Below are 10,889 nucleotides of genomic sequence, written 5' to 3' on the forward strand. Positions count from 1 at the left end.
AGATAAATTAACACGAAGCGCCAGTACAAGTACCCTAGCGCCCCACCCCTTGCAGTCAGGTCGCCACTTCCAAGTCCTCCCTCCTCCACTACAAAGCCCTCAAGCCCTAGAAAGTCCCGTAAAATGCCACGTGGCATCTTGGGGTTCTGGAGCCCATGGGAGTAGGGCAGGGAAGCTCTCTTGCGCCGCGCTGCTGGGTTGCGTGCCCTTCACCCCTAGGCAGGGGGCGCCTTTGGCCCCAGAGAGACTACAGGCCCAGGGGCGGGAGCTGCAGGGCGCGCTCCTCCCCCGCCGGTGTCAGGTTTACGGAACAGAGCTTCCAGGCTGGACGCGCGATAACCTGTAACCTGACGGCCGCAAGGATTCCATTCGCCTGACCGGCTCGGCTTGACCCTGCCCGCCCGCGCCATGTTCGCGCGTGGGTCCCGGAGGCGCCGCTCTGGGCGCGCGGTGAGCGAGACTCAGGGTAGTGGCGGGGATCTGGGGTAAACTGAGGCCTAGAAGAGGGGGCAGGGGATAGCGCGGAGGCGCTCCATCGAGGCTCTGGTAATCCCCATCCCCAGAATTCCTAGACCAGATTGGCTGGGGCTGCTGAAGTATGTAGATGGAGGAACGTAAAGATCTGTTGATCCACGATCCCTGATCACCTCTACGCACACCTTTATCAGCAACCCAAGGACCTAGTGTGCGTCCCTCTCGTGTTAATTATGGAAGGAGATTCTGAAGGCCAAAAGATTGGGTCTTGGGGTCCTGGATGAAACAGTGGTCTTTTGAGCTTCTGAGGGAAAGGACCCCCCCCCGCCCCCCGCCTTGACTTTGGCAGAAGGTGAACTGAAAAGTGAGGTCCTACATTCCTGAAGTGCCCGATACTAAGGGTCAGGGGATTGGGATTTGGCGAAAGAGGGCTTCCAGGCTTCTACTTCAGCGAGGGAGCCTTTGACTTCCTAGATAGGTGGATCTCTCTCTTCCTTTGGAAGTGGTCTGTGGGTGGGGTCTGGGCTCGGTGGTCCAGAGGAGTGAATAGCCCTAGAATATGAGGGTAAGGGCCAAGGCTTCTTGGGGTGAGGTTTCTGAATGGATCAGGGGCCTCCTGAGGTCCTGGAGGAGGGTCTCCAGTTCCTTGGATATGAAAGGGTGAAGTCAGGGTTTGGGCAGGGGCCAGGGAGTTTTATGTGTGGATTCCAAGTAAGGATGGGGTCTCAGACCCCTACCCTGTGGAACTGGAGTGCTGCTGGCCTCGTGGGTGGAGAAGGGGCTGAGATGAGGTCTGAGGAAGACACTCAGATTAGGGACTCTGTACTCTGAATGAGGGGAGTACTGAGTTCTGGGGGAGGCGTTTGAGCCCTAGAAGAATCACAGGCGTGGCGAAGGGGATGTTCAGGCTGGATGGGGGGGAGTCTGAGACTGGCCTGGGGAGGGGAATCCCCTGAAAAGAGAGTATATAGGGAAATGGCCTCAGCTGTCCCGCCTCTACCTCTGTTGTGTCCCCCTCCCCCGCGCTGCGGGCGCTGTCCCAGCCTGCCCAGCGCTACCCTGGTGGGACAGGCCCCAGCATGCAGTTGCGGGCCTTGGAGTGGAGAGGCGGGCGTTGATTTCTTCCACCCCGCCCCCTCTCCTCTCCGGGTCCCGCGTCTGACCCCGCCCACTACAGCCTCCAGAGGCAGAGGACCCGGACCGCGGCCAGCCCTGCAACTCCTGCAGGGAGCAGTGCCCTGGCTTCCTGCTGCATGGCTGGAGGTAGGTGGTCACCTCGCCTTGTTCAGGGCCTCGCCTTCAGAGGAACTGCCCCAGAGGCTTAAGCTACGCCCCTAGACTGGAAGGGGGGCGGTGGGAGAGGGGGGCCATGGTGGTCCACAGTGTAAGCTCAACTGGGGAAAGAGCTTCCTGCTCCAATTCAGAACCCCACCCTCTGACTCATTCCCTATTGTCCCATTCCCAAGAGATCTCCACCCAGGACACAGCCCCAGACCTGCCCTCCTCAAGCCTGATCCCCATCCCTAGGGAGATCCTAGGTCCTGGGCTCTGAGGACCGCCCACTGACCTCCATCCCCCTTCCTGGACTAGGAACTCCTCTCCCTGACCTAGTGCCCTATCCTCCTACTGAAGTCCTGTACCCAAAACATCCCATAACATACCACAGACAGAGCATTATTCACAAGTTCAGAGCCTCGGCATAGGCTAGAGTCCACCTCCAGGGAAATTTCCCCCACAATGTCCAGAACCAGCCCTGAGGGTAAGCCCCTAGCTGTATAACTCCCAGTCTCAGACTCAGAGCCCCGCCCCTACTCCGGCCCAAGTCCCTGAGTTGAAAGTCTTGAGAAGGCCTGGAGACTCCTGCTACAGCCCCACTCCTTCACCTCTTGTCCCCAGGCTCAGCCCCACCTCCTCTCAGCCACGCCCCCAGGCCCAGGGTCCTTTGGTAGTGATAATCTACATGTTTCTGCCCCTGAGTTGGACTTACTTGGGCTGTTGAGGGGTCCGAGTGGACTACCCTTTAGTAACTGACCCCCATCCCGGCCCCCTCAGAAAGATCTGCCAACACTGCAAATGCCCACGGGAGGAACACGCGGTGCACACGGTGCCTGTGGACCTGGAACGCATCATGTGTCGGCTAATCTCAGACTTCCAGCGCCACTCCATCTCCGATGATGACTCGGGCTGTGCCTCAGAGGAGTATGCCTGGGTGCCCCCTGGCCTCAAGCCGGAGCAGGTGACCAGAAGGCACCACCCACTCTTGCTCTCCAGTGGGTGCGCACACGACACACACACACACACACACACACACACACACACACTCAGATGGAAACCTGTTTCTGGGGCAACAATAGGGTGTATGGTCAGACTGTGCCTGTCTTCCTGAGCTGTCTGTGATCTAGGAGTGGTCAGCCCCCCAAACTTGCAAGAAACCCTGAGTGATCACTGGGCCATTTCCCCAGGGCCTGTTCACCCCTTCCCTGCCCTACCCCTTACCTCAGGGGTTCTCCCAGCACTCCATTCACCACATCTCCATTGATTAATTCATTCAACGGACAGCAATTGAGCACCTACTGCATGTCAGACACTGTTCCAGACACAGACACAACAGTGAACGAAACAAAACAACTAGATTCCGGTAGGGAGCGACATTTAATAAGCAAACACCTAAATAAAAAATACGTCAGATGGTGTAAGGTTCATGAAATAAAAAAAGCAGAGGGGGGGAGTGGAAAGAAATTTTAGAATTGTAAATAGGGTGCCCAAGTAAGCCTGTGTGAGAATATGATGTTTGAGCTTCCTGAAGGAGGTGAAGAGTGAACTATGCAGAAATCTGAGGTTAGAGCAATCCAGCCAAAGGGAATAGCTAATGCAAAGGCCCTGAGGCAGGAGTATGCCTGTGCATTAGAGCAGAGTGAGCAACAAGAAGAGTGGAGGTGAGGGCAGAGAGGTGGTGGGGAGGGGCCATGGAGGGGACTTGAACATCTACTCTGAATGAGGAAAAAGCCACAAGAGAGTTGTGAGCAGAGATGGGATGTGATTTGTCCTAGGGTTTAACAGGATTCCTGAGTGTAGAACAGACTGTAGGAGTGAGGGTAGAAGCAGGGTACCAGTGAAGGGGAGACTACTGCAATAGTCTAGGTGACCCATGACAAGTGCCGGCAGTAGAAGTAGTAAGCAGTGGTCAGATTCTGGTTATATTTTGAAAGTGGAGCTGAAAGGATTTGTTTGTGGGTATGTGAGAGAGAGGAATCAAAGATGACCCTAAGGGTAGTTGGATTAACTGCTGTGGGTCAGGCCAAGGCAGGAGCACATCTAAGCATAAGTTTGGTTTTGGCATCCAGATGCCCATTAGATATCTGAGCAGCCATGTTGCCCAGGAACTCAAATGAGAGGTCATAAGGCTGGAAGTGTGCGTTTGTGAGGCATTCGCCCCAAGATGGCATCTATAGCCATAAGGTTGGATGTGATTCTCAAGCAAGTGAAGGGAGACAGAGGCAAGAGGACCAAGGACTGAGCCCGAGGACCCACCCATATTTTGGGGTCAGCTAGTTGGGGAGGAACCAAAAGAAGGACAGAGGAGTAGCCAATAGGTTTCCTTTGGGTAAGAGGAAACCCAGGACGGTGTGTGTCCTGGAAGCCAAGGGAACAAAGCGTTTCCAGGAAGAGGGAGTCATCAGCTGTGTCCATTGCTATTGATGGGTCAAGTTGGATGAGGACTGAGACCTGAACAATAACTTTAACAATGTGTATATCATTGATGACCGTGACAGGAACAAATTTAGAGGAAGGGCAGGGACTGAAGGGGCAGGGAAAGCTAACTGGAGTGTAGTCTGGAGAGAACTGGAGGAGAAGAAATGGAGACAGTGAGTGCAAACAGCTCTTTTGAGAAATTTTTTCTGTAAACGGAAGGAGAAAAGTGAAGCAGCAGCTGGAGGAAAAAGTGGAGTCAAGACGTGAGGGAACTCTCAGCATGTTTTTGGGAGGTGACGGAAATGATCCAGCCTGGAGGAAGGAGAGATGGAGGAAGTCAGAAGTTCTCTTCTGATGACTTTAATTTTCTCAGAGAAGTAAAGACCCACCATCCCACTGCATTCCAACTCACCCCTGGTCTGAATTTCTTCTCCCATCCCCCATGTCCTCTCAGGTATACCAATTTTTCAGCTGCCTCCCAGAGGACAAGGTCCCCTATGTCAACAGTCCCGGGGAGAAATACAGGATCAAGCAGCTGCTGCACCAGCTGCCTCCACACGACAGTGAGGTGAGGAGAGAGAAGACAGGAAGGGCATGCCAGGTAGGGGCACAGCCTGGGCAAATGCTGGGCTGCTGGAAAGAAATAGGCAGGGTCAGAGGAGAAAAGGTGAGTTGATCTGAGGTGAAAGGTCTGGAAGGGCAGGGGCAATCAGGGGACATTTCTTAGCAAAACCACAGCTGGGCCTTGGGAGAGGAAGGAGGTCAGGGGTGGGTATTTCAGGCAGGAAGCACCATCTATACAAAGACCTAGAAGTAAACTTTTTGAGCGTGGATGAAATTTGGGAGAGGGTTGGGGGGTGGGGACAGACATTAGGGGAGGGCCCTGGACGACCCCTGCTACTCTAGGCACAGTACTGTACTGCACTGGAAGAGGAGGAGAAGAAAGAGCTCAGAGCATTTAGCCAGAAGAGGAAACGGGAGAATCTGGGGCGTGGCACTGTGCGCATCTTCCCAGTGACCATCACTGGGGCCATCTGTGAGGAGGTGAGCCATGGAGGGCCTCTGGGAGTGAGTGATGCCTTTGCTACAAGCCCTGGGGTTCAGGGCCCATCTCCCAGGCCCTGGAAAGATGAGGCCTGCCACTTAAGCCCTAGTGGTCTATCTCTAGTGTCCCCTCTGGTAGATGGGGTCTTTTCTTCACATTCCACTGTTAGGCAGAAACCATCTCTAAGGCCTCCCTGGCCAGTGATGACTGTATACGGGACCCCCTGGTGGATTTAGCCTGTCCCTCAGATCCCACTGTTAGGTGCAGTCTGTCTCTAAGGAGGCCCTAATGGACCTTCTTCATTAATTTCCTGCCCTCCACCCAGTGAATGTGGGGCATCAGCTGTCTCTCTTGTCCTCTTGTGGTCAAGATTTGTCCTTAAGAGCCTACTTACAGTGGCAGGGCCTGTCTCTAGAGCCTGGTGGTGGGTGGAATTTGTCTCCAAGGCCCCCCGGTGGGTGGAGCCTGATCTTAGATACTACTGTTAGGTGAGATCTGCTGCTAAGTTCCCCGCAATGGGCCTGGCCTGTCTCTATGGTTTCCCCAACCCCGCAAGGGTGAGACTTGCCTTTGAGGCTACCCACAATGAATAGGACCTGTCTTTGGTTTCCCACAGGAGCAGGGCCAGTTTCTAAGGCACTCCCCATCCCCCATGTAGGCAAGGCCTGTCTCAAAGTTACCCCATAGATGAGGCCAATCATGAAGGTCCACCATGGGGAAGGCCCAAAGTATGACACATGCCTTGGCTGATCCCCATCCAACTATCTTGGTGAGGGTAACAGTGTCTGTCATCTGGCAGTGCGGGAAGCAGATTGGAGGTGGGGACATTGCAGTGTTTGCCAGCCGTGCAGGCTTAGGTGCCTGCTGGCACCCCCAGTGTTTTGTGTGCTCCACGTGCCGGGAGCTGCTAGTGGACCTCATCTACTTCTACCATGCTGGCAAAGTCTACTGTGGTCGCCACCATGCCGAACGCCTGCGCCCACGCTGCCAAGCCTGTGATGAGGTTTGTGCCTCTCTGCCCAGGGCTGGGAGTGCAGGGTGGGAAGTGCCAAGGGCAGGCCCTGCTGACAGCCACAGATGGCCTGCGCCCCACAGATCATCTTCTCCCCTGAGTGCACGGAGGCCGAGGGCCGGCACTGGCACATGGGTCACTTCTGCTGCTTTGAGTGTGAAGCATCTCTAGGAGGGCAGCGCTATGTCATGCGTCAGAGCCGCCCCCACTGCTGCGCCTGCTATGAGGCCCGCCACGCAGAATACTGTGACAGCTGTGGGGAGCACATTGGTAAGTAAACATGGCACTGGACAGCTGAGCCACAGCACCCCGCCCCCATTCCTCCTATCCACCATTATCTCCCATACTTTCGGTCTAGCTCTAGCACCACAGACCTAGACCCTTCACTGCAATTCCTATCACCAATATCCCCTGTCCTGCCATACTTTCTAACCTCACCCACACGGCACTAAGATCTAAGATCCACTGCTTTCCCACCAAGATCATGCCCCACCTTCTAAGTCCTGCCTCAACGACCAAAGCCTCTTCTTCAGGCCCACCTTCCAGTCTCCTACCTGAAGCCACTTCTTAACGTTTAAGCCTGACCCACATCTTGGAGTCCAATGCACATCCCCTACTCTGGGAGGGAGCACCCTGGGAAAGAAAGGGAGGAGGAGAAGGAGATATTTATCAGCCAATTTCCAGGAGAGAAGTCTGAGGAACCCTGCAGTGAGGATTAAACCTCGGGTTTCCTGCTTTCTCAAGAGAAGTGCCCCATTTTGGAGAGGTGGGGGAGAGGGCGTTTCTGAGTACCCTGCCTCAGATTCGTTGCCTCTTCTTGAGAAGAGCCCCCTTCAAGAGGAGTGGGGAAATGCCTGGAGGCTCCGCCTTAGTCTTACCCCTCCCATCATCCCCACAGGCCTTGACCAGGGCCAAATGGCTTATGAGGGCCAGCACTGGCACGCCTCAGACCGCTGCTTCTGCTGCAGTCGTTGCGGGCGAGCCCTGCTGGGCCGCCCCTTCCTGCCCCGCCGTGGCCTAATCTTCTGTTCGAGAGCCTGTAGCCTGGGGTCTGAGACCACCACTCAGGGTCCAGGCCGCCGCAGCTGGAGCACAAGCACAGTCTCTGCACCGTTTGCAGCTTCGACAGCCTCTTTCTCTACTGTGGAGGGGGCGTCTGAGACCGCCAGCAAAGGCACCAGCACGGAGCCATCGCCTGGTGAGTTAACCCTCGACTCAGGCACAGCCACTCCCATGTCCTTTATCCTCCCCCTCACCGCGCTGCAACCCTGGCCCCTCCCCGTGAGCCCTTAACCTGTGGCATCCCTGGGCCCACCCCAAAACCACTCCAGGCCTAGTCTCTACCCAAACTTCATCCTCTCATGTACCCTGGTTCTGCTCTCCTGTACAGAGCCCTCCCCTACCTCAACTTGTACCTGTTTGAGCCCAAGTTCCTCCTCCTTTCTTCCAAACACTTGACCCTCCACCCTATTGCAAACCTAATCTGTTCTAGCCTATGCCATGCCCCCATGCATCAATCCAGTCCTGCTCCTCCACTCAGAGCCTGTCCCAGGCTTCCTATTTCCCGGACTCCCCACTTTGTTGCCCCTCTCTGACCCCTGCCCCACTTTCCCAGTCACAATGGGGGAAAGGAAAAGGCCCTTCCACAGGCCTCCCCTGAGAGAGGGGCAGATACAGGGACTCCCCACATCTCTCTTTCCAGCCGCAGGCCCTGAGGAACCCACCCGCTTTCTGAGAGGGGCCCCTCACCGCCATTCCATGCCTGAGCTGGGGCTCCGCTGCGCCTCCGAGCCCCCCACAGGCACTCCAAGCCAGCCGGCCCCGGAAGATGGTGCCTTCAGTCGCCAGAGCGCCCCACGTGTCAGCTTCCGGGACCCTCTGGTGTCTGAGGGAGACCTGCGGCGGACCCTGAGTGTGCCCCCAGCCCAGAACCGCAGCAGGCCTCGCAGTCCTCCTCCCAGGGCCCCCCGCCGCCACCACCATCACCGCTGTCGCCACTCTGGCAGACACTGCCACCATCAGTGTGACTCGGGATCCGGGTGGGACTCGGAATCTTGCTCCAGCTCACCCCGCAGCTCTAGTTCCGAGTCCTCAGAGGACGATGGCTTCTTCCTAGGAGAACGCATCCCACTGCCCCCGCACCTGTGCAGGTCGGTGCCTGCTCAAGATACTGCAATGGAGACCTCGAATTCCCCATTTCCACCACCCCCAGGGAACTCACGCCAGTCCAGAGACAAGAATTGCATAGTGGCCTGAGGCAAGGCAGTCCTGGGGGCTCCATTCTCAAATTGGTGTAGCTGTGACCCACCCCGCAACCTGTCATAAATCCCCTTCTATCCTTTGTCCATTTGTACTGTTGAAGTAATTTAATATTTGGTGTAAAACAGGCCTGTTGGCCTCCTTACTTCAGCTTCCCCCCTTCCCAATTTTCCTGCTGCTGATGCTTGAGATTTTCCACATTTGATCAAAGGATTAATTTATTCATTATCATCTAACAATCCGTTTATTATTTATTTATATGTATCCCTCCACAGAACCACCCTCCACATGGAGGTTATTTGGAGTGGGTCACAACCTGGGGTCTAGAGGCTGAAATCTGAGACACCTTTCTCATTTTGTGGCTTAGGTGGGGCATAGTCCAGGCAGAATTGGTGTCTCCTTTTGGATACTGCAGAAGGGGACAGAGGCATACCCGTAAAGGTAGCCGCACCCAGGAGGGTGATTGGCAGGCTGGAAGACAAGTTCTCCCAATAAAGGCACTTTTACCTCAATAGGGGGCTGGGTGTTGGCTGCAAGTGTTGTAGGGGTGGGGAGGAGTCATTTCAATGGAGGTGTTATTTGCAGGTTGCAGAGAGAAATGGAGTTCACCTACACCGGGCCATCTGCAGGGTCTGTTAAGTAAGGAAAAGAGAGAAAGCATTGGTTGGATCCATATGCCCATTTTACAGACAAGAATACTGAAGCTTATGATACTTATTGGCACTAAAGCTACAAGCACCAATAAAGGACAGAGATGGCATTCATGCCCTTAGGAGACCCCTTCTCTCCTCAGCACCCTCAGCAACACCCTCCTACACACACACTTACCAGTAGGGGCTGCTGTATGTCTTTGCTGCTTCAAAGGGAAGGTGTCATATGCATCAAAGCCAAAAAGGCACGTAGCAATTAGGCCCAGTACCTGGGGGTTGGATTAGGCTGGTCAGCCTACTCAGCCTCATACCTCCTTGTACCCACCACTTCCAGTAACTGCCCCATGTAGGGATGGTGACTAAAACCCCAAGTTGGGAAGCCAAAGAGCCCCAGGGAAAGGCCAGGAATTTAGACTGTACTCACGCCCTCCCTCTTCCTAGTAGGGTGGCCACATGTGGGCCCCAAATATAGGCGGGACCGTTCAGTGTACATTTGTGACAAAGTTTTAGCAGATGGCATTCCAGTGCGTTGACAAAGGTCCTGTATTGGGACGAGGATGGCCTTTTACAGTAAATGATGATCTTGGGAGGAAACCAGGACCTGGGCCAGACTTTACTACAGGCCCTGAGGATAAATGTGGCCTGCTGTGGGTCCTACACTTTCTGCCAGAAGCAATCAGAAATGGCCCCTGGATCCTCAAATCCTGCTCTCTGTGCTTTGGAGCTGCCTCCAGGGCCTTTACCCCTGCGATGATTTTGGAGTGGTGTCCTCTCTCAACAAGGACAACAATGGAGGTGATCAGGTAGAGGATGGCTGCTATAAGGCTTCGGAAGAAATCCTGTGAGGGGTAGGGAGAAGAGGGAAGTCAGTGTCCAGAGTTACCAGGATAATCCCAACTGCCTGCACCCCTCCCTAGCCTTGTCATTTCTGGCCCCTTTCTCACACTCCAAGGCCAGTTGATGATCTTTATCTTGGTGTTCAGGTCACACATGTAGATGACAAAGAAGATAGCAGCAAGGATCATCTCAAACACCGACAAAGAGGAGTATGCTGATGTGGAGGCACTAAAGCAGATCAGAATCACCAGGCACAATATCTGGAAAGATGACATGAGGAAGCGGGGCCTCCGTCAACTCCCCGGGCTGAGGGAATGGGTTGAAAACAGGGGTCTCAAACTCACATACCTATCAGGACTGGGAAGATGACAAATAATCATAGCTAAACATTTACTGCGTGCACGCTTTGTTCCAAATATAGTTCTAAGAGCTGTACGAATATTAGTTCACTTAATTAACCCAACAACCTAATAAGCTGGGTACTGTTATTAGTATCTTTATTTTGTAGATGAGAAAAGTGAGACAGAGACATTAAGTGACTTGCTCAGGATCACCCAGCTAGTATGGGGTAGAGTTGGGTGCTTTAGTTTCCTCCGTTTTTCCCCTCTAAGATAGAGGCCGCCTGGGGGAGTGGCCCCACCAGGTGTTTCACGAGCACTGCTGGAGCCAGCATGAGGCCTTGACTAGGCGGGACGTGCGGTTCCCCTGGCAACCACTTTGAGAAGCGGTGAAAGTGACATGGGAGGGGCAGGACTGCGGTTAAAGGCGCCGCACCCTTTTTACAAGTGACTCAAAGGCGGCTCCCACTTTCAAGGGGGTGGGAAACCGAGGCTCTGGAGCAGCCGAATAGCTAAGGACCTCCTGCCTCACCACAGAAGGATGAGGAAGAACTGGAGAAAGGTGGGGCGCCCTACCCCAC

General features: G+C 54.7%; 2 protein-coding genes across 4 annotated transcripts in view; one reads left to right on the top strand and one right to left on the bottom strand.

Moving 5' to 3' along the window:
* The first annotated feature begins 292 nt into the window (after window positions 1–292).
* Window positions 293–8,719, top strand: PRICKLE3 (prickle planar cell polarity protein 3). 3 transcript variants are annotated; one of them, XM_006922730.3, is made up of 9 exons: window positions 293–450; window positions 1,652–1,737; window positions 2,527–2,710; window positions 4,622–4,735; window positions 5,074–5,211; window positions 6,012–6,215; window positions 6,308–6,494; window positions 7,123–7,422; window positions 7,927–8,719. In XM_006922730.3, exons 1-9 carry the CDS (start codon window positions 409–411, stop codon window positions 8,478–8,480), a joined length of 1,809 nt encoding a protein of 602 aa, XP_006922792.1. In that variant the 5' UTR covers window positions 293–408; the 3' UTR covers window positions 8,481–8,719. The 3 variants fall into 3 exon arrangements, with proteins under 3 accessions (XP_006922792.1, XP_024896200.1, XP_024896199.1); XM_025040431.1 differs by having other exon boundaries at window positions 448–466; XM_025040432.1 differs by lacking the exon at window positions 1,652–1,737 and having other exon boundaries at window positions 294–450.
* Window positions 8,709–10,889, bottom strand: part of PLP2 (proteolipid protein 2) — a 2,906-nt gene continuing 725 nt past the window's right edge. Inside the window, exons 2-5 of the mRNA XM_006922729.3 lie at window positions 10,078–10,230; window positions 9,877–9,972; window positions 9,312–9,402; window positions 8,709–9,115 (exon numbers count right to left, since the gene is read on the bottom strand). Coding sequence (XP_006922791.1) covers window positions 9,093–9,115; window positions 9,312–9,402; window positions 9,877–9,972; window positions 10,078–10,230 — 363 coding nt within the window. The 3' untranslated portion in view covers window positions 8,709–9,092. The remainder of the gene's footprint in view (window positions 9,116–9,311; window positions 9,403–9,876; window positions 9,973–10,077; window positions 10,231–10,889) is intronic.

The sequence above is a fragment of the Pteropus alecto genome, unplaced genomic scaffold (assembly GCF_000325575.1).
Source record: "Pteropus alecto unplaced genomic scaffold, ASM32557v1 scaffold669, whole genome shotgun sequence".
Lineage (NCBI taxonomy): Eukaryota > Metazoa > Chordata > Mammalia > Chiroptera > Pteropodidae > Pteropus > Pteropus alecto.

What these genes read in the sequence shown, in the direction of transcription:
- PRICKLE3 (XM_006922730.3), top strand. Translation starts at nt 409, where the DNA reads ATGTTCGCGCGTGGGTCCCGGAGGCGCCGCTCTGGGCGCGCG. An exon ending in CTGGCCTCAAGCCGGAGCAG is followed by an intron (nt 2,711 to 4,621) that starts GTGACCAGAAGG and finishes ATGTCCTCTCAG; the next exon opens with GTATACCAATTTTTCAGCTG. An exon ending in CAGCACGGAGCCATCGCCTG is followed by an intron (nt 7,423 to 7,926) that starts GTGAGTTAACCC and finishes CTCTCTTTCCAG; the next exon opens with CCGCAGGCCCTGAGGAACCC.